The 23,856-nt window shown below is 37.9% G+C and overlaps 2 protein-coding genes and 1 non-coding gene across 3 annotated transcripts in view; 1 reads left to right on the forward strand and 2 right to left on the reverse strand.

Annotated features, from left to right (window-relative positions):
* Positions 1-184: 184 nt before the first annotated feature.
* Positions 185-2,247, reverse strand: Gadd45 (Growth arrest and DNA damage-inducible 45). Its single transcript, XM_073090308.1, has 3 exons — positions 1,949-2,247; positions 1,219-1,435; positions 185-837 (listed from the first exon to the last, which is right to left on the reverse strand). The coding sequence occupies exons 1-3, from the start codon at positions 2,008-2,010 to the stop codon at positions 619-621; spliced, it is 498 nt and encodes a 165-aa protein (XP_072946409.1). The 5' UTR covers positions 2,011-2,247; the 3' UTR covers positions 185-618.
* TRNAD-GUC (transfer RNA aspartic acid (anticodon GUC)) lies at positions 1,507-1,578 on the reverse strand. The gene has a single exon. It is a non-coding gene; the product is annotated as a tRNA-Asp (tRNA).
* An 82-nt stretch (positions 2,248-2,329) lies between the features above and the next one.
* LOC140755107 (electron transfer flavoprotein beta subunit lysine methyltransferase) overlaps positions 2,330-23,856 on the forward strand; it is a 60,752-nt gene continuing 39,225 nt past the window's right edge. The window contains exon 1 of the mRNA XM_073090307.1: positions 2,330-2,550. The gene's annotated coding sequence lies outside the window, so the exon portion shown is untranslated. The remainder of the gene's footprint in view (positions 2,551-23,856) is intronic.

Raw genomic sequence — 23,856 nt, forward strand, 5'->3', positions numbered from 1 at the left:
TTATTCAGTGGTTTTATTTACTTATGTCTTCAATAAAATGTTATGTTTGTTTAGTGTTTCCTCAATAATCACTATGACCATCCAAGTCCTTACTATAAAACTAATATTATTTAGCAATTTTTCTGATTAATTTAGTTTATTTTATATAGTTAATGGTTAAAAGGGATAAATAAAATGCGTAACATTTTAATAAAACTTATTTATTCAACTACAAAAGTACAAATTTATCTACAATAACATCATTTTTTTCATCTTCGTCTTCGTTTTTCATTTTTTTCACTTACATGAAAATTTCAATATCTACTCCTTATCATACAATGTATTAATATATAAACTGGACAGAGCGCCATCTGTTGGCCAATTATACAAAATCTTAGATGATCTACAAAGTTATGTAAAAGACTCTACTTTTACATGTAAGATACAATTTCTACTACTCCAATACGTACAAAAACTGATTTAGCTTACAAAAAAGCAACTTCAAAAGGTTAAAGTTACTTGACATAAGTTCTAGTACAGAAAAGTAGATGGCGTAGCACGCCGAGGCTAAAACAAAGTTGTTTCCAATGGACCTTATGGTCGATATCATAATCCGTTATTCGTTTCGGGTCAGATATTTCACTTCTCTGGCAACTTGATGACCTGGACTTGCGAGTAGCCCCAGTTCCTCTCACAGTGGTCGATCAAATCCCGTTCAGATTCCGAAAGGATTGATAGATCCATCTCCTGGCTATCACTGAAGGGGTCCATGTAAGGATAGTGAACTAACACACAGCTGAAGTCCATTGAAGTGTCGCGGCACCCAAGCATCTTCTTTAGTTTAGTTTCTGAATCCACCTGTGAACAATAGAAACGAAACATTAATTTGATATTCGAAAACAACAAAGTTAAAGTTTTTTGTGCACGAAAGCAAATAGTTCTATCAGTATTAGAACATAAGAGAAAATATTAAAACGTTTAAATTTGATATTTCTTTGCAAATTGGCAAAATCAAAATGTGTATTCCATTATTGTGTGCCCATTTGTGGCACAAAAATAGTTTTTTTTTTATTAATATTAAAACCTATTGTTACCTATTTTTCACAATAAAGAAGATTAGATTTGATTTGAAAAATTCAATATGAAATTTGAAAATCAATTTAATTTCTTGTGCCGTATTACAGATGGCGCTGGTAGTACTAACACTTTAGAAAGTTAGATAATCTCTGAGATATTTACCTTAATCACATAAATTTCATTCTCGTCACAGAAGGCTTGCAGCAAAACTTCTTGCATGTGTGTTGCACTGTCGCCCGGCATCGCCTCTGTAGTGAGGCAGAACAGGGCTCCATCACTGTGCTTCGATAAGTACTGGATTGCTGGGAGAAGGCCTACGGTAAGCCGTTTCTCCACACAAGCCCTTCGAAGCACGGTCTTGATACATTGACTTATGGGGCTGTAAAGAAAGAAAAATATTGTTAGGAATGTTTTGAAAAATATTTTTAAAGATTGGTGAAATAAAAAATCCTCCCCGGCGGGGAATCGAACCCCGGTCTCCCGCGTGACAGGCGGGGATACTTACCACTATACTACCGAGGATTATGATTGTCGGTTCGAAATTATGATACTGATTCGCAAAGTGTGAATGCAGTATAATTTTACTATTATAGCAATCCAAAAGTAAATAATAATTAAATTAATATTGTTTTTTTAATTAAATCTTAAAAGAATCTAAAGTAAAAATATAAAAAAATAAAAATTAAGATTATAAAGAAAATAGTATGTAAGGAAGTATCCTTGATCTTTAAATAATAAACAGAAGTATTTAAATCCTAATTAAATTTAGAAAATGCAATTATTTATAATAATTATATTGCAATTACAATTGTTATGTAATAATTAATTTCATAATATTATTTAACACTAATTAGCGATTTCGCAATAATAATAATAAGATTACATTAATTACCTTTTAGCCGCCATAGCGCTGAAGGATTCGGTTTTTACTGCAACAACTGATTCGTCGAACATTTTGTTTTTGGAAATGTTGATACTCTTCAGTTTTTCACAAATATCTGGCAATTTTAACCCGTTGGTTAAAATTTTCACGATCACTTCATACACTTGTAAACAAAGTTTTTCAGTCACAGTTATCAGGCACTTCACAAGTGGCACAGGCTTTCACGTAAATATGTCACAATAATTTCACAAGTTCACGATTCAAACTAGCGTGGTGTTCTCTTTGAGGTTTTGCGAGGAATGACGGTCTGTGACGCAACGAGACCTATTTATACGTTTAGTGATACGTTCCATGTGCGTATTGCAGATATCGATGTGTGTGTGGCGCCTGCCCAGTATCGACGCAAGTTCCACGAAATACGCTCGTCTGTGTTATACAATTTTGTATGCTAACACGTGGTTTATACTTGTGTGGACCATTTCTCCGTCGGTTCAGTCAGTTCCGAGCAGGTTGCAACGTGTTTTAGTAAAGTTTAGTGAAACGAGGCCTTTACCGCCCCCCTCGTTGTATACAAAACAGGACCACAGAGGGGGCCGAGCGTAAACCACGAGGTACGTAGATACGTGTGTATATGTGTGCGTAGCGTGTTATCCATCGACGTTCGGAATTCCCGCGCGCTCGGTTGGGTTTTTATTCAGATGGGGAAATGTTGTGGTACGATAAATTCCACTTGCAAGATATTGTAACAAAACAATTGATAGTGGGGAAATATAGTTAATATTTTGTAATACAGGTCAGTAACAGTTCATCCGGTTACGAGGACCATTTTTAGTGGATTTGTTTTTGTGGTATGAACAAGGTCGACAGACAATAATATTGTTCTCTTATTTTCATTTTATTAAAAAATTTGATCGCAAAACATTACTTCTCTCAGAATATTATCTTCTTTTTTTACAAATATAGTCACTTCCATGAAAAAAGCAAACCACGTGAAATTTTTGCAAACATGAACATGTGTAAACATGAATCATAGTGTAAAAAGTGTCTCGTCCAAGGTTTAAAATAAGATTAGCTTTACAAGATTACTGAACTCTTATCCCTGAAGTTATAAGTGTATTTACTTAATTGAAAAATAGATGAGATTTTTTTGACTTCAGAAATGACTAGTCTAATCTTATACACTGCTTTGTTATATTTTATGTTTACAGTTAATACTGTTTGGTAATCCAAAACATACAACCGAATAAACGATATTAAAATGTACGTAGTGAAATCAAACTCATCTTGTAGGTCTTGAAGTCATGTAATAATATAGTCACATAAACGGTACAGAGTAACGATATAACAATTATACGTAAGTAAGTTCACACTAGTGATTAGAAGTATTATAACTACACAAGTATCTCCGTTATTCGACTGCTCTTGCTGAAGTCTCCGACCAGAATGTCGCTCTCTGTTAATTCGAGCGCCGCCAAGGTGTCGTCCCCACTTCACCTACCCGCATCTGTTTTTAAACTGTAGTATCAAATGAGTCACTTATTACTTTAATGTAACGTTATAAAAATGTGATATCGTTAATATCCAAGCTTCTTATTAACGACGATAACATTCGGCCGTCCTGCTCACACGTTCGTCCTCGATCGTGTATGGTCTGATGCAAGAGCTGCAAAAGAAAACCAGTTGTTTAATGCCTAAGTCCAGAAGAGTTACACATTTTCTTGTAATACCGACTCGCACGTAAGAGGCCCGAACTGTTTATCAAAAACATGGCTTAAACTCTACGCATTTTCTTGCAATACCGACTCGCATGTAAAAAGCCCGAACTGTTGATCCGAACCAAGGCTTAAACTAGGTGATGTTCATATAGAATCACACTAGTTGTGTATTACCTAGGTTATAAATCTGCCCCAACAGTGTTCACCACGGATTTCTGTTGCAGGCATAGTTCATAAGGACTCTTTACATAAATGTCATATGCGCGACAGGTATTGAAGCGAATGCATTAGACCATTGTTAAATAATAAAACACACGGTTTAAACTAGGTGATGTTCATATAGGATCACTCTAGTCATGTATCACCGCAGTTTTTATACCTTGTTTACGATAACATTCGGCCAGTGCTCAACTCAAATTTACTCTAAAAATGCAATATTCACTCAATGTAATACATCCACCCAACATACATACATACACCCAACCATATGCATCACCAAGAGACACCCGCGAACATTACACTGCTCGAGGCATCTGCACTAATCCATCTTAACTACAGATAAATAAAAATCAAACTAAAAAAAGTTTCCTACACCTACAGTAATGACAACATCTAGCTGCCCACTTTACTTATGTCTGGATTCTAAGTCCAATAGTTAAATCTCCAACAACTATTGATTCGATAAAGTTACGCATCAGAATAACGACGTTTATCTTATTAGTCCATTTCGGAATGCTCAACAACCTGTTCAATAACTGTTATACTGATAGATAGATAGATCTATAGTTGGCCACTAAATGAATCTGTGCGACTCAAAATACTATTATAAAATTATTTTATTACTACTTAGTACTTCTTTTAATTATTACAATGTTATTTTATACAAATAGTTGCCTTTCCAATGTACGTCTTTTATCAACTGATGAAGCAGTATCAAAATAATAATATATCGTGAATATTTGAAATGAATGATATCAAAGTTAAAGACTAAATAATGGTAAACTAACCATGAATTTCACACAATATAACACGTATAAGTTGTATGAACCCAATTTTTTTACGTTATTTATCACAAATTCAAATTATTTCTTTCAAAGTAGGGCCACATAACCCACTTTTGAAAGTCAGAAAGAAATTTCATTACATTAAATTGAATTTATATTCAGTTATAATAATACATACTATTACATGAATTTCAAAATTTAATTAACAAAGCAAAGGACCCATGCGTTCACGTCAGCGACATACTTGTCAATTGTGTATGGCTTAACTACTTAACTTTTTTTTTTTTTTATTTCACCAAAAGTTTTAAATTAAGATTCCCATAAGGAAGTTATAGTTTGGGCTATTTTACTGTAAAAGTTATGCATTATACTAAGGAAGATTTGCTAGACTTTACGCAAACGTCGTTTTTAAAAAAAAATCAAATAATGTTATGGAAAGAATAAACACATTAAAATGGTCCGTTAATCTAAACGGAGTTTAAACAGACCTTGTCTTACATTGAGTTCCTCGGAAGCGGATTTTTTTTTCCGTAGGTAGTTATCAAACGGATAGTGTTATTGAATACACACTCGTAAACTACCTACCAAGAAAAATGACTTCAGAAACCGGCCATTATTTAACTATACTTATTTGTGTCTACAACTGATAAAAGATTTTTTTTTTAAACACGCTTTTATTTTTGCCACGCTTTTATTAACTTGACCTGTATGTATGTAACGGAATATTTGAATTCGATTTTTACCTACTTTGAACGGTCAGATTTATTTAAAAATTTTGAAATACCTATGACATGACATGATTTTAATAATCTTGTCCGATTCTAATTTTGTCTCATCACGATCGTCAGATTTAAAACTATAACTGTTTTACATAACATGTGGCTCCTTATCAATCACAACCTAAAATTTCTATGACCTGAAAAAGGTCTATTAAAGTTGATCATGATTTTATACCAGCCAGCCAAACAAACAGTTAGTCAAACTATCTTATGATACACCTTATTACCGAACAATTCATATTTATTATATATATTTCAAACGCCTCGGCTTCACCTGACTTTTATATAGTTTGTAATAAAAATTATATTAGTGCGTAATATCTATATAGATTATATTAATATAATATGTATCATTTACAACCAACACTCTCAAGGAGATGCTCGATGTTTCTATAGAGAAAACCTAGACATGACGCAATTGTGAACCGTATGAAATTTATATGAAAAGTAAATTATTGTATAAGAAAATCCCATCGAAATGTACCTATGCTTTTATTTGATTACATTATTATTCATTTGGCTATGATATACATATAATAAGAATGAAATCTTCACGTGTTTACATCGAATATATTTGAAAAAGAAAAATTGTCTGTCGGTTTGTATATTTGAAAATGCATTAAAACCAAAACTACGAAGTCGATGTCAAAAGTATACATTTTTTTTAAAAAACATTACATGACCAGGTAATGGACAATTCCAAATTACTAACGTACTCCGTGATCTTGACAGAGGGCATTGTATAATTCAAATTATATTTTGAATCCACATGAACAAAGTCGCAGGCAAGACTCGTTTTAAAAATGCAATTCAAATTATATTTTGAATCCACATGCACAAAGTCGCAGGCAAGACTCATTTTAAATATGGTATACAAGAGACTATCTAAATTTATGTAGGCTTCAGTGACCGTTTCTCACTTAATACGTATAATAACTTAATTGCTGTAACTTGTAAATAGAACTAAGCTCAAGTTATAAAAGCATCAATTTATTATTATTATTATTATTATTTTACTTAAAATAATTTATTCTCAATCCCATACAAAGTGGATCCCGTTTATCATTTCGTAAATGGCTCACATAATTAATAATATCGATAGTCTAAGCGTCTCAACGTTTAAGGTACAAACTTCATTTACCAGTATTTGATAGTGCCCAATTTTCAAACCAAAAGGACGTGTAATGTGTCAAATTCAAATTGAAATTTAAAGATTTAAAATTACGAGATGTAAAGAAATATTAATACAAAACGAAACGTTGCATACTAAATTTAAAACAGACATTTAATATTATGTATAAGTGAGTCAGTCTGAAGTAGAATGGGAGATAAGAGAGATATTTTTATATATAATATTCCAAAGACCGCTGCGCATAAGTTTCTCAGTTTTCTTATAGATCATTAACTAATGTGCATTTATACTTTATGGGAGTCAAAACACAGTAGTACACAGTACTGCGTGAATTCGCCTAGAATTGATGGAAATCTAAATTTGGCAACGTACGTATGCTTCTTTCATAACAATTACGTATCAAGTATATGAAATCAAAAGGAAACTTTCATTGATTTATAAAATGAAAATGTGAACAATGTAGATGTGAATGCAAGTTTATTTTTAAATATAGTCAATTAATATCCAAAAAAAAAAACAATAAACCTTAAACTCATTTACCATTTCCCTCCTGGGTACACTCAGCCACTCAATACCGTGGTCGTGATACTTTTTTGCAGGCAGTTAAATATGTACCACGTAGATATTATACATTTCTGTACAATTATGAATAATCAAAATTTTGCAACTTAATAAACGTGTCACTTATATCAAGTAGGTATACTGTACTCTGTAACTGCGTTTGTTGCTACCGCATAGTCCCTTCCATACAATAAAAACAAACGCATATACGTAAACCCCGTTTGAAACATTAAAAGTTATCAAAAATAAATTCAAATCTAACCTGTATGCAATTTCTGGCGTACATTAGCCTATATTAACAACCATTAGGTTCCCATATCTATAAAGCCTGACATTTAAGATTAAAGATCCTTAAAATATTTTCATAAGTACGTGTATTTCTATATATTTCAAAGTAGGTGTAACTTTAGAACAATTAGGATTTACTTTTTACACCACAGAATTTAACCAAATGGACAGATTTACCACAAGAACTGCCTTGCAAAATTACTTTTAGACACTTCTTCACAGAAAATGCACTTATTTTGAAGTAAACACCTCAGTTTACAATGTTAACAAGTAATTTGATAAGAGTAAAGTTTGTTCACAAAATTTAAGTATATCATTTTCAGAGGGTATTAACATTTCATTGAATTACTAGTCTCAATCTATCCATTTTCTTAATTCAAATGAGTTTTCCCTTACATCAACGACATTTATCTACCCCCATTTTTACTTATTCTACCAAGATGAATTCACATATGACATAATAATGTTTTAACTCACGGTTTTTATTCCTGTGTCAAGTATGTTCGTACTTACGAATCGCCGTCCATGATTGTGAGCTGGTTCTTGTACACTTCTGATGAAATCAAACTCATCTTGTAGGTCTTGAAGTCATGTAATAATATAGTCACATAAACGGTACAGAGTAACGATATAACAATTATACGTAAGTAAGTTCACACTAGTGATTAGAAGTATTATAACTACACAAGTATCTCCGTTATTCGACTGCTCTTGCTGAAGTCTCCGACCAGAATGTCGCTCTCTGTTAATTCGAGCGCCGCCAAGGTGTCGTCCCCACTTCACCTACCCGCATCTGTTTTTAAACTGTAGTATCAAATGAGTCACTTATTACTTTAATGTAACGTTATAAAAATGTGATATCGTTAATATCCAAGCTTCTTATTAACGACGATAACAGTAGATATGTGTGATATGGTTATTAATGTCGTTTTAGTGTAAAAGAAATTCTAGACAGGAAATATAGGTAATTGAAAAAAAAAATCATTCGTTGTGTTCAACAAATTCAACGGTTTCGTAACTCAATCTGAAAGTCTTCGGAACCCTGGACCTGGACAGATGTTGGGCGGAGCGTAGACTTCATCAGGCGTCACCGTTCGAGCTTAACGTTGATATTTAATGTGCCTCTTACCATCCGGTGATCACTTCCGGTTTTCACCCTGTTGATCACAGAGACATCATAAAATATGTGCCGTTTGTCTGCCAAGATGAAGTCTATCTCGTTCTTGACGGTACCATCGGGACTTATCCAAGTCCACTTTCATTGGTTATACATAGAACTCTAAAGTGTTTCTGTAAACACAACAGTGTTATGCACAGCTGTGTTCTGATCTGAGGGTGTTGTAAGGGCTCTTTAAGCTCAAACTTAGTCCTCAAGGCTATCAACGCATCTACAACCATCCAAAGATAGAACTCTACTTCCATTTGAGATAGATTTATTCCATCGGAAGTAACCGCTTACTATCAGGTGAACTGCATGGTCATTTGCTACTATATAATCAGTGCTCAGTTAGTCACAAAACTCGGCCCATCTACATATTAGTTAATTAGTTCGTCCGTGAACTTGTCATGCGACCAATCATGCGATAAGGACAAGAGTCAGGCCACAGAGCATATACAACTGTACTATTATCATTATACCCTTTACTATTCCATTGATAACCGTATCTTAGGAAGGTCTTAAGCCATTACATTGACCTTGTCAGATACAACTTCTGCAATCTTAAGAGATAATTTACAATTTTATTTTTTATCAGTTTTTCCTCATACGTAAAATGCAATGCGAACATAACCTTGGGCTAATATTCTTAACTTTGGATCATTTTGCTTGAAAGTTGTATGTTAATTAAAGTAATCAAATGCACTAGGTTATCACTAGTCCCGACTATGATAAGACATTGAACTTGTCATAAATGATACAGTGATACATCTACTTACAAATGTGTTAATGATGGCCTAGTCATTTTAACCTTCGGATTTAGGCATCCGAGCGATAAAACTGGTGGTTATTTGGCAGTACAAACTGCGTGGTCTGAAGTAGCTCCACAATTTTTATAGCTAAGTTTATTACACTGAACTTTTTAAATTGTGTGTGTTATGGAGTTTCTTTCGCCGCTCTCCATAACGAAACACCTTGAAAATTGGTAGCTTATTGACATTCAAAAATGATTCTATAAATGATCTTTCATTCTCTTTGAGTTTGAAGTGGTCCGGTTCTGGACCGCGCTCCATCAATTAATAAACCTTGACTTAGGTCATCTATAGAACTATCAATGATCTGTAACGAATCGTCCGTGACCCATAGGACCAATCATGAGGGATGGGCAATGATCAATGTTACACATACAAGTGATCGTTATCATATCCGTTACTATCCTACTGATAAACTCATCTCAAATGTCGGTTCACTCCGACCTACTGATAAAGTTTCACACAATGTTATAATGAAGATAAGTGTCATGGTACAGGATCCCTAGTATAGTTTTCATCATTTATTAATAACAAGCTGATTTTTCGTGAGTAGCTTCGTTTCGACAAGACGCCCAACATTTTTCCTTACAGCAATGTTGGTAAATGGTAGCTTGATGGGGCAGCAAGGATAAAATATGTTGACCGGACGAATTCTAAAAATTTATTACTAACCAAATTTTTCTTTGTTAATTATCAAGATAATTATTTAAATAACGTGAAAAAATATTTGTCCTACAAAATATAAGGTTTTTATTAAGGCGTCCCCCCTCTCCAACATGTATCATAAACAAGGTCATGAAAAATAATTACTAACCAGCTGATTTTTTTTTTATTGGCTGTCTACCATTTACATAGTCTACCATGCACATTGTCCTACAAATTGCATGGTATGTCATCTCGGACCTACGCTGAAAAGATGTTAATTCCGCAGGATTATTTTTTTTATTAGTAACTGTAGGACAAAGGTATCACGTGATAGGATAATATAATTTTTATCTAAATAAAACAATGTCCTACAAAAAAAAGGGTAACTTTTATTAATCCTACAAGATTTGTAATTTAACTATAATATAATATAAATAAACTATAAAACTGGCGGACTGGAATAACGTACTTCGCAATTTGTAGGACAATGTGGGTAGTAAGCTGTGTAAATGTTAGACAGCTAATAAAAAAAAAATCAGCTGGTTAGTAATTATTTTTCATGACCTTGTTTATGATACATGTTGGAGAGGGGGGACGCCTTAAAAAAAACCTTATATTTTGTAGGACAAATATTTTTTCACGTTATTTAGATAATTGTCTCGATAATTAATAAAAAAAAATTCGGTTAGTAATATTTTTTTTTGATTCGTCAAATCAACATATTTCATCCCTATTATTTTAGTTATAAACCACAATCGAGAACTTTCGTACGAGAATTTGTTGGGCGTCTCATTGAAACGAAGCTATTCTGGAACACTCAGCTTGATACTAATTATTTTTACATTAAGTATTAGTACTACAACTTTTAAGTGTAGGTCCGAGATGACATACCATGTAATTTGTAGGACAATGTGCATGGTAGACTATGTAAATGGTAGACAGCCAATAAAAAAAAAAATCAGCTGGTTAGTAATTATTTTTCATGGCCTTGTTTATGATACATGTTGGAGAGGGGGGACGCCTTAATAAAAACCTTATATTTTGTAGGACAAATATTTTTTCACGTTATTTAAATAATTATCTTGATAATTAACAAAGAAAAATTTGGTTAGTAATAAATTTTTAGAATTCGTCCGGTCAACATATTTTATCCTTGCTGCCCCATCAAGCTACCATTTACCAACATTGCTGTAAGGAAAAATGTTGGGCGTCTTGTCGAAACGAAGCTACTCACGAAAAATCAGCTTGTTATTAATAAATGATGAAAACTATACTAGGGATCCTGTACTATCAGTATTTTTTATAGATTTTCTTCAATTGTTAGTAGAATATTTACAATATGTACTTATATTTTGAATCATAAACGAGTTCAAGGTTCCACCATCATCACAGTGAATTGAGTGAATTTATGGTATAGTCTATTAGAATGGCCAATTGCGGATTTGTAAACTCCTTAGATAGGCTAGATATCCTTCGAAAACTCTCACAACACTATCAAGCACTTATTAGCACTTAGGTTTCGTCGTTGTTAGGCACTAGGCTGTTTCTTTAGAAATTTAGAACATAGCCTGGCCAACGGTAAAATAGAAGATTTTATAAAACGATAGAAGGTTTCTGGCACTTTTTTGCAGAACTCTAAGGCACATCGTCTCCTCGATGTTTTCGTTCATCGTTCAAAAAAGTGTTATTTAATGCCTGGTGTGCCTGGGATCTAAACTTTGGTCCGTCACCATGGTATACTCACCATAAAGTTATCACGCCAATGATCTATGATAGGTTATAGGACATTGCTCTCCACATAAACAATGACACATTGATATCGAGGGTCACTTGTGTTGTGTTAATTGGCTTTATCTGTCATTATTAATTTATGATAAATGATTAGCATACTTGGTAGCGGTTTACGATTACTTTCCTCATAACCTCGTGTAAAACCCGTGTACTATCTGAGGTTATTTTGATAAAACCATGGACAGTTATTGGAAAGACAAGGGGAGAAAAAGTGGGTCCTATTTGCATATATAGGCATTTACCTTGGATATACGGGTTTCTAATGGGTTGCACTTATCCTCCTAGCAAGAGATCTGTTTTGAACACACTTCCGCCTAGTCAAGTTATGCCTAACAACCTTCTTCCAAAATTTAGTATTACTATCATTTACTCTTTAGTCTCTAATGTATAAGAATTCCCTCGACTTGCAATCAGAATAATGATTCTGAGGATCAGATATTGAAGGAATAAACAAGATTATATCTGTATTTAGTAGTAAGGCTTGAAGCTATTATCTATGATGAGAAATACTCTTGGTAAAAGGAAAGTCTGAACAAGTTGCTAATCTTGAACTGAATCTGAGAACCTGAGAATAAAGAGAAATTTCCAGTAACACGTAACTATTTAGTTTACACAATGTCTGAGTATGATTCACATATTATGCGTATCCACTGTTATGGATAGATAACAAGTTCTGCGGTTAAAAATTCTTGGCATGTTAATCATCTTGTCGTAATTGTTATAGAAAAGGAAATATTTTTTTTAATGTACTAATCTTTATCTTCTTATAAAATTTAGGATCGTCTTCGTTAGTTATTCCTATAAAATTTGATAAAGTTTTATTGTTCGGGTACGTTTGGATATTTCTTAGTTGTTATTGGATCTGGTAGATACCACTGTTGCCAAACTTGATTTTTATTACATTTTTTTGGATTTCTCATATACAAAAGTTATTATAGTTATTTGTGTGGCGATTGGAAAGTTATTATAGTTATTTGGCACCGCTGTTGCCGAAATTGTTTTTTATTATATTTTTTTGGATTTCTCATATACAAAAGTTATTATAGTTATTTGTGTGGGGATTGATCTAATTCTTATTTTACTAGTATGCACATATGACATTGCTTAGCATGACATTTGTTGAATAAGTCGTAATATTACCATTTAAAGTAAATGGATTGAAAAAAAAATGTCTTTCTTTTTAAACATAATCTCACTATATGCAAACTTTCTAGACGATTATTGAGAAGGTATTTGAATTTAACCAACATGAATTTTCTTCTAATACATTTTCATTTTCCTGTAAACCTACATGAATATTGGAAAATCGATCAGTCAAACAGCGGGTGTTGGTTTTTCCTCATAATTTCTAATAACTTCGTACGAAGCCTTAATCGTTCTCACACGCTAAGGTCGTCAACGACCGGCCCTGACCTTAGGAGGAGAATTTACATAACATTGTTGATGAACCCTTTATGGTTCGACTCCTACGGCACCACCGCCATACGTTCTGCCTCATAACAGCAGTGTTACCGCGGCTGTGTTCTGTTTTGAAGGGTGTGGTAAGGGAGACATACTTTTCCGAGGCGTTCCAGCTTAGTCCTCAGGGGTAGCGGCGTATCTGTGGCCGACCTGAGGTATGAATATCTAATCCTATCTGGGGTTGATAACAGATGTCTATGGGTGGCAGTAGCCACTTACCATCAGGAGGACTGCTACTCCTATATTATAAAATAAAAATAAAAACTTGATATTGCTTTCAATCCTTTTCTTATTTCTTTCCTGTTTGTACTTGAAACTGGTAGAACCTTTTATGGTTCGACTCTGACGGCACCACCGCCACACTTTCTGTCTACTATCAACAGTGTTAGCGCCGTGTTCCGGTTTGAACGGTGTGGTAAGGGAGACATAGATTTCCAAAGGATCCAACTTAGTCCTCAGAGAACGCACGCATCTGGCCAACCTCAGGTAGGAATCTAATCTTGTCTGGAGTTGATTACAGTTATCCATGGGCGGCAGTAGCCACTTATCATCACATGGACTGCTTGCTAGCTACTTCTATATTATAAACAAGTTACAAGCCCTAGAAAAAAGTTATGATTCCTCATAAGAGTTCGATTACATATTAAGGTTAAGGTCGAAGGTTGAGTATGCGACCTTCGCGCGGTTCAAGGGCGGCTGACTCAGTTCATGAAGTAAGATAACATCGAAGGTTTAAGCCCTGAAGGTTACAGAACAATTTGTTGTAGTACTTAGAAACAATACTATCGATTTTATGACTAACGAAAATTCGAAAATATATGTAAATGAAAAAAGAAAGAAATACACTAAAACCCTTGGATCAAGAATCAATCTTTAATCAGATAGGACAGTATAAAACCTCACGTATAAATTCAGTCAGCTCTGAATTTGCAAGTGTGGAGAGAAAGATACCAATTTTTCCAACATTTTTTTCAAAAAATTCCTGTCATCCAATAAAACAATTTCGACACTTATTTGAAGTCGCTGACCCGTCGAAATTTTGGATTTTTTTCTTCATATTGAGAGCCTCTTCCTTAAGGAGGCCCTGGGGCAGTAACCTTGCTCTTAAATTCGGTTCTGATTTTAGTTGTCATATTTGCTTTCATTAATAGAGCGCTTATTAGACTAGATACAGAAAATACTAGTGTGTTCTAATGGAACAAAACTAATGGAAAAGATACATTTCTTTAATATTATGTGTCAACAAACACACTAGACACAGATTCCGCACATTATGCCGACGTCCTAATTACTAAGAGCGGACACTGACCTATTTGGTGATTCATACTTGAACGAGTTTGTGTGAGGAACCGTTCTTTGATTCCGTTCGACTAATATAAATCGGGGTTATGTGAGGTACATAACTTTAACGATTTTGTGTCAGTTGTACTATGGACAGAGGATTTGAAGATACAATCAGTATGATTCGATCGTGGAGTTTAACCTCCATACCTGCTTCTGGCGTGAAAGAGTTCTTGGGTTTCGATGGGTGTGGATTTACTATGAGGGGACTATCTTAGTTCCCAGAAGTGGCACTGCACCAGTACTCATCCCCTGTTCTATACGTTGGTTACAGGTATTTCAATGGTCGGCATTGACCATTTACCGTCAGATGAACAACAAGTTTGCTATTTCGATATCTAACTTATATGACAGAGGTATCATGCTACCTAATCATTAACATTTGTGTCCAATTACAGTCATATTTTTTGTCTGAAAATGAATTCTTGATTAAAAATGAGAAACTGTTACTGTTTCAATTTCAGATAGGATTGGCAACTTCAATAAAACTTATACGTTGCTCCACCTAATAACTAAATCGGAACTTCTCATTTGTTCACAATTTTCAATCAGTACACAACGCCGGTTTAGTTTAATTATATCTACGGACATTCAACGTTTGCTGTCATCATGTGCATTAAAAGAAATACGCATCAATCTTTATCATACATTTACTATCACGTTTATAACAATATTTTCAAGAGAGTGTATTTACAATTATAGTTACTAAATATACGAAATTTTAAGTAATAAAATAAACTATAAACTAAAGAAGGACTTATTTACAAAATATACAAGAAATATTATACACATTGTATACAACGATATCATTTTGTTTTGCCACTGAAAGTATCTGACACGCGATTTCTGTACATATAAATGCATTATAACACGCTTTTAATTATAAGATATACGCATGTTAAGAAATACGCATCAATTTTTAACATACATCTACGAGTACTATCTCTGACTAAACTATGAAATCCTGCGCTAGCACGTGGTTGATAAGTGATAAGAACATTCAGAATTCTACCTACTTTATCAGTCTGATACATGCGGCAGGCGTATTGCAGGCTACAATCACACCATATCACACCTGCAGATATTTCTCACTTCCTAAATATTTAGGTTGCTATGAGGCTAATAGGTAGCTTGTTACTAAGATAGTGTCTATCTAAATCATAGATAACTATAGATATCTCACCGCTTTGTAATTGAAGGAAGCCACAAATGGCTGACACATAAGTAAAATGGCTGACCTTTTTTCCATTACGTCTTCGACTGTCATGGTGTAATAATACGCGGAACAATGCCGCCATGTACAGTTAATTGGTGCACAAACAACACGAAATCGATGAAAAAGTGCGGAGAAATATCGTTTCATTCGTAAATGCTCTAAAAACTACATTTTTTTAATATTTTTCAAACACGAAAATAGATGACAGTGTCAATTTCAATTGTCAAAACTGGTTACATTTTCTTGTTAGGAGTGAGTAATCTTTACTAATCTATGCTCTAAATGTCTAATAAAGTTGCTAGTTAATGTGGAATTGCTATAAATTAAATAGAATAGGTAATTTGCTTGCTACTAAAAAGCATATTATCTTTTGTGTCAATCTGTTAATGGATTGTAGTCTGTTATCCTCAGAAGTTTTGGATAAAAAAGTCAAACTACAAAAGAAAAAAAATAAAGTACCTACTCCAAAGTTCTGAGGTTGTTATTACACTGTATGTATGTTTGTATGTATGTATGTCTCTTTGTCACGTTCTGCAGCACAAATAGCCTGATCGTTTTTATCGCAAGAGATGCCGTTGGATTCAACTAAATAGTGGGTGTGGTAGGCTACATCCTGTTACCAGGCAGAAATAGTGTGACGGTGGTGCCGACAATCACTTTCGATACTTCCAGTTAGCAACGGTTCATGTCTTTATAATGTGGCCTTTCTCATAAGAACACACACTTGGTAACATATAGATAGTCGTTCAGTCCAATCATGTGTACGCTTATGAATGAAAAACGGAGTCTTGTTTACCTTGTGCGAGCTACTTTTTATTTGTACTGGTCTAGACGACGTGCCTTGGAGTATAATTTATAATTCTTCGAAAGTTTTCATAATTATGTAATATTAAATTCTTTTATAAAAGAAACTAGGGGTATCTAATTATATACAAAAAAACAAAGATAAAGAACATCTGTACATATGTTGTTGGGATGAAATTATTAAAATTATGTAATGTCATCGGTTCTTGATAAATTTTCAAAATTTTAAATTAATCGAACCGTTCAAAGTGGGTAAAAATGAAGTTCAAAGATTCCGTTACATACATACATACATGCAGGTCAAACTAATAAAAGCGTAGTAAAAAATGCAGCCGCCCATCTCGCTAATGGACATCGGTAATCATCTTAAAATACAATAGGACTCTTGCTTAAAGTCCACCATAGTTAAACTAACCCCGAGGACTAAGCTGGAAGCTTCAATGTCAGTACAATTACAATTCTTGGGTGCAGAGACGTTTCATAAGAAAACACGAAAAATAAATGCTACCGAGTCATCGTTATTTCCAAATTTTGTGTCCAAAACCTGTAACAATAATATCCATATCAACTTTTTGTCACAAACATATTCACGATGAATCATATGATTGAGAACAAAATATCTGAGTCACTGTTACTATATGTATTTAATGCATCAATCAGTTAATCTTGTCACTTCTCTATGAACGATAATATCACAGGATATGAAATGGAAGAAACTGATAAAATCAATAAGTGATCAATACATTTTTTCCAATTTTGCTAAAGCGCTAAGAAGACTCCGGTTGCGTTCCTTTGGAGATCCTAGAGTCCTCTACGCAGCGCCGAGGACGGCCACCGGGGGGGTTTGGTGCGGTAAGAATCCCACATAACCCTTGTCGCTCCCACGGCACCGGGTACCTTCCGAAGTTTCCCCCTCGTTAACAAAAAAGGCGCTTCCTATATCTTTTACAAGAAGAAAGGGAACACCAATGAAACACATAAATAAAACAAAAAGTACATAACATTACCGTTCAGATGCTAATTGATAAGTTGATTAACAAATAAAGTTCTGATACATTAAATAATTGCGAGGAATTCCCACTTAAAGAATTTGGACATTGTTAAGACAAAAATGCAGTTTTCTGAGGCCACATATTATATGAAATAGCATTTACATTACATCATATGGAACTTTTGTGGTATCTAAAACAAAATTATTAATATTGTAAATTTAATATTTGGCTATTAACGAAACAATTTAATTAAATCATCCATTGTATAGCATTAACAATAGATAGATAATAGGTACATAATGTGGAACTTTTGTAGTAATTAAACAAAATTATTAATATTGTAAATTTCATATTTAGGTGATTTACGAAACATTCTAATTAAGTCATATCTTGTGTTACGTTATTAATGATTTGGGAGCAAATATTGTTTGTAAAAGTCTATTTTATTAGGTTGAGATTGTATGTATATACGTACGACTGTACGTCTCATTATTTGTTATGCACATTTCAAACAACTTGACAGATCTTAACATATATTCGGAAATGTTAGTAGATTCGTCTAGACGAGACGTACCCTTTATTTTTCAGCAGTAGTTCTATTTTTTTGATAATAATACTATTTTCAAAAACCCCTAATATTTTATACTAAAACCTTCCTTGAAAGACGTGTTTTCAAATAAACAAAACGACATCCAAATTAGAACAGTCGTTTCGGAGAAAATCGCGAATATTCAAGTTCACATACATACATAGCGGTCAAATACCTCATTTTTTGAAATCAGTTAAAAACAACAAACTTGTATCGTAAGTAGGTAAGTAGAACGTTTAGCAGGTCGATGGAACGCAGTAGTTAGTTTCCTAAGGCCCGTGCCAGACATACTCGTAGCACAAACATTTGAACATATATTTGACCACAGTGAAGCACGTGTATTTGAGTATTTAGTCAAAGCTTGCTTCAAATACATATTTGCACTTTGCCATTTGGTGTCGATTTTTCGTGTGTACATCGAAGCGATCAAACTTCAAGTAAGTGCGGAGCCTGCTACATATGCGCAAAGTCCAGTTGCTAGGAGACCATGACAGGTTAAAAAATTTAAACAAATAAGTGTTAAAATGTGTGAGCGGTATTTGTTCAAATATTTGTTTATGTCTAGCACGAGCCTTATGCAATAGTGACATTGACCAAGCAACGTAATCTGTTCCACGCTGGCTCCGTCTACGTATTACGGCGTGGCGGTTTTGTTGTCATATCATTCAACATTTCATCATTCGTCATCATTGTGTTTTTCTTAAGTTAGATTTAAAATTAAAAGTGATCTAAAATTAGCAATACTCATGGATATAGGTATGTAGGGGAGAGTTAGGTTAGGAAGTCCAGACCCCACTTTAGTGTAGACTTGAAAAGACAAATTCTTCAAGGAGGAGGTCCTTTCGCTGAAAATTTTTTTGGCGATTTCGAATACCTCATGCTTTTGGACAACTCCATTATTAATAGAATTGTCCAGAACTCTTAATTCCTACAAAAGTTAACGTTTCTGTAGGAAAATGGTTATTTCGTAGTCTTAAACGGCCTTAAAGATTATAAGGTGCTGTATTTTGGTTAGATAGACACTCTGCGTTTGAACGCCAGACCGAGCAGCCCCGCCTGCTCGCGCTCTAGTGTTTCCTAACCCAGAATTTTCTCTGGCCTTTCGGCCGGTTCTCGCCTACTCGATATTATCGATAGCGGTCCGTGCTTTGTTTATTGCCAATTTATTGGGAACAAACAAAACTCACGTCCCGACGCGTTTGAGTTGGTGGATACCTAACGGTGCCAACGAAACCAGCTAGCGTTGACCCGGTGCGCTTCTCAGACCTCTCGGTCTGAGAGAAACCGGCAGACCCGATCCCACTGCACTTGGGCTATCCCAAGGGTGACGGTAGCAGTTACTTTCCCTTAGGGGTAATTGCATTTCCCTCCCCCTCCCCGTTAGCTCCCTGCCTCGGCAGGGAGGCATCCCTGGTTACCATGGCCTACATGGTAACAGATAGATTTTTCGAGGCTCTGTCCTCCCTCTTGAGCAAGGAGCTCAACCGCCCCATTGACGCTGTCAAACTCCGCTCCCTTTGCGAGCCCTTAAAGTCCGTAACGGATCCCCTGTCCGTTACCGACTCACCCGCATCCCCTGATGCCACCCCGAGACACGAGATGGACTTTGACGCCATCTCGCTAAAACGCCCCGCCTCCTCCGACGAATCGTCGGAGCACACCCTCATCACCGCCCCCTCCTCCGACGACGACCAGGGTTTCACCCCTGTCAAGTCGAGGAAGACCAAGAAACGACCGGTCAAACGCGTCGCTAAGGCGACAAGTGAGACTTCTTCCGAGGCCTCTATCGAAGCCACCCCAGCCCCAGCGGCCCCCGCTCTGGCCCCCGTGCCAAAAGCCTCCACTCTGGCCCCCGTGCCAAAAGCCTCCACCGAGCCCCAGAGCTCAACCCCCGCGGCTAAGCCCGCCAAGCCAGCCACACGCTGCGAACCGGCACTTGCCAAGTGCAAACCGCCCCCACACATTTTCTTCAGAGATAAGTCGAAATGGTCCGACTTCTCTAAAACCCTAGTGGAAAAACAGATCCACTACACCAAGGCACGTAACCTTCGCGACTCTATTCGCGTTTCATGCCCCACCACCGAGGACTTCAGGAGCCTCATTAGGCTCCTAACTCACCTTCAACTCCCGTACCACACGTACGCTTTAGAAGAGGACCGCAAAATCAAAGCGGTCCTTAGGGGTCTCCCCTACGAGCTTCCCACCGACGAAATCCTAACGGATCTAGTCAACCAAGGGTTCCCCGTGGAAGGTGTACACAAGTTGTACAACCGCAACGGGGTCAAATACCCTCTAGCCCTGGCCATTCTAGCCAAGACCCCGTCCTCCAAGGACATTTTCAAGGAGAAGGAGCTCACAATCTGTGGCCTTTCTGAGATCGAGGTGGAACCACCTAACAAGCGTGGCTACCCTGCCCAGTGCCACCGCTGCCAGCTCTACGGCCATGCAGCGGCGAACTGCACTGCCCCCCCAAGGTGCGTCAAGTGCCTAGAACCCCACGCCACACGTGAGTGCAAGAGAACTCGTGAAGACGAGTCCCCTCCTGCCTGCGTGCTATGCACCACTTCAGGGCACCCGGCTAACTACCGTGGCTGCCCTAAAGCCCCCCGTCCCGCTCAAAAGAAGGTTGCTAAAAAGCAGCCCTCGAAAGCAGGCCCACCTCCGGTCAATTCGACCAATTTCCCGCGGCTAGGGGCCTCCAAAACCCCAACCGCTCCCATGAGTTGGAGGAAAGTCGCACCCGCGACCGCCCCACCAACCCCGGCCCCTAAGGCCACTCCCACTCCCCGTCCCACCCAAGACGCATCGGTAAGGGAACATATCATGTTCCTTAAGGACTGCGTTAAGGGCGTGAACCTCGACGAGATCATACTCGTCTCGCAAAAGATGCGTAACGCCAGCCAGGCGGAGCGCATCGCAATCTACTCTGAACACCTAGCGTTGTTCAAGTCCATTCAATGAGTAACGTTCATACTCAACCCCTTCATCCCGGTCGTCAAAAACCTAAAGGCGTCTCGCTTATCTCCTTCAATGCACGAGGTCTTAAGCCTTGCATTCCCGAACTCAAAGAGTTCGTCCGCAACAGGGATATCGACCTGTTGCTTGTTCAGGAAACTTTCCTCAAGCCCTCCCTTAAAGGCGTAAGTCTCCCCTCTTACGCGCTTGTACGTAATGACAGAGCCGACGACCGTCGTGGCGGAGGCACTGCCATCTACTACAAGAGATCCTTCCATTGCACCCCTCTGGAAACACCCAAGCTCACCAATATGGAAGCCACCATATGCAAATTAGGCATGACAGGACACCCGTCCCTGATCATAGCCTCAATTTACCTCCCCGCCAATAAAGCCCCTCTCCAAAGCGACTTGGAGGCCCTCCTCTCGCTCGGAGACTCTGTCGTACTATGTGGAGATTTCAATTGCAAACATACCGTTTGGAACAGTCGTCTGACTAACACCAACGGTAAGAAACTCTTAACCATTTCCCGCGCACTGGACTTTGATATCTTCTCTCCAACAGCGCCTACCCACTACCCCGATCGGGAAGACCAAGAACCCGACGTGCTGGATTTCGCCCTCCTTAAAGGCGTCGCGCTCAATACAAGAGCGATCGAAACACTGGACGATCTGGGCTCAGACCATCGTCCAGTCTCTCTACAGTTAGGTCCCTATGATCCAACTCCCCATACCTCCTCGAAAACCTTCACTAATTGGGAAGGGTACGAGAAATCTCTCATCTCGGCCATAGAGGCCCCCGATTCACCGTATACTATTCCCCCAGACTACCTTGTTAGCTCGGAGAAAATAGACAGTACGGTGAACTCACTCACCCAGCTAGTTCAGACTTCGCTTCATGACAACGCGAAGGTGGTAGAGGTCCCGAACCGCAAACTACCTCGCGAGGTCAGGAAGCTAATCCAAACTAAAAACGCAGCCCTCAGATGGGCCGCCAAGTATCCCACCCCTGTCCTTAGGAGGCGCGCGAACGCCCTCCAAAGGAAAGTCAGATCCCGGCTAGCCGAAATGAGGGACTCCAACTGGAACTCTCTCATGGAGGATATCCAACCTTCTCATAAGGCATTCTACAAAATCGCTAGACGATTTCGTACCGAAGCCTTCTCAAGCACTCCCCCTCTCACGCGCCCCGACGGCAGCATAGCCTTCGAAGACGCTGAGAAGGCCGAATGCTTCGCAGATAGCATCGCTGCGCAGTGCTCCCCCAGCACTCAACCGTGCGACCCTATCCACATTCACAAGGTGGAGGAGGAGGTCCTTAAAAAGATCTCTCTCCCTGTCACCTCTGCTCCCATTAAAATCACTACAGACGAGGTCCGGACCGTCATCCGCGGTTTGAAACCTCGTAAAGCCCCAGGTCCGGATGGTATCTCCAACCTGGCGCTCAAACACTTCCCCGAGCAGGCTCTGACCCTTCTGGTCATTATCTTCAATGCCTGCCTCGATCTCAGCTTCTTTCCAACAGCCTGGAAGACAGCAACAGTTATCGGTATTCCCAAGCCTGGGAAACCGAAACATATTCCCTCCAACCACCGCCCCATTAGCCTCCTCAATGCAATGGGCAAGGTTTTCGAACGGGTGATCCTCGTTCACATAAGAGGGCACCTCTTCCCAATAGATGCTCCCCCACTCATCATTCCTCACCAATTTGGCTTTCGCCTCCAGCACTCGTGCCCCCAACAAGTCCACCGCATTGTCGAGTACATCACAAGCGGGTTTTATCCAAGACGTAACAAGACGCTAGCAGTCTTCTTCGACGTCGCCAAGGCTTTTGACAAAGTCTGGCATGGAGGACTGGTATACAAGCTATACCATTCTGGTCTTCCTGATCGCCTAGTCCGCATCGTGGCTTCCTACCTTCAGGACAGAACCTTCCGCTACAGGCACGAAGGTATCCTCTCTCCCCCACGCCCCGTAACAGCCGGAGTCCCTCAAGGCTCAGTGCTCGCTCCTACATTATTCATATCGTACTCCAACGATATTCCTATCCCCAAAAATGGGGTGCAGCTCTCACTCTTCGCCGATGACACCGCCCTTTACATCCAAGGGCAAAAGGAGTCATCTGTCCTCGCCAAACTCCAACGCTCGGTCAACGAGTTAGGAGATTGGTTTAGGAAATGGCGCATCGAAGTCAATGCGGAGAAAAGCTCCGCAATGCGCTTCGACCACAAACGCAGGCGTTTAAACAACCTGCCCTCCGTCAAATTACTTGGGGCCCCCATTCCATGGAGGCCCACAGTAAAATACCTAGGAGTTACCCTTGACCCGGGCCTCACCTATAGACCCCACGTCTCTAAGGTCACCCATACCGCCCGCTCTTACATGAGCCGCCTCAACGCCATGATTGGCAGACACAGCAAGTTGTCAGCCAGGAATAAGCGAACGCTGTATAAGGTTTGCATTCGACCGGTGTTAACATACGCCTCTCCAGTCTTCGCTCACGCGAATCCCACCATCCTAGACAAACTCCAGGTCATACAAAATCTCTTTTGTCGTCGGGCACTTAATGCCCCCTGGTATGTCAGAAACGCTGACCTCCACCGCGACCTGGAGCTCGCTCCAATACAACAAGTCCTCAGACAATTCTCTGAAGCGTTCTTTGACCGCTCAGAAAACC

This window comes from Epargyreus clarus, unplaced genomic scaffold (genome assembly GCF_041222505.1).
Source record: "Epargyreus clarus isolate Ecla_fem2 unplaced genomic scaffold, WU_Ecla_fem_2.2 ptg000032l, whole genome shotgun sequence".
Lineage (NCBI taxonomy): Eukaryota > Metazoa > Arthropoda > Insecta > Lepidoptera > Hesperiidae > Epargyreus > Epargyreus clarus.

Bases quoted from the DNA above. Each gene is read 5' to 3' on its own strand.
- Gadd45 (XM_073090308.1), bottom strand. From the start codon at position 2,010: ATGTTCGACGAATCAGTTGTTGCAGTAAAAACCGAATCCTTCAGCGCT. The intron at 1,436-1,948 runs GTAATTAATGTA...CTTTCTTTACAG, and splicing joins AGCGCTATGGCGGCTAAAAG to CCCCATAAGTCAATGTATCA. The intron at 838-1,218 runs GTAAATATCTCA...TATTGTTCACAG, and splicing joins ATGAAATTTATGTGATTAAG to GTGGATTCAGAAACTAAACT.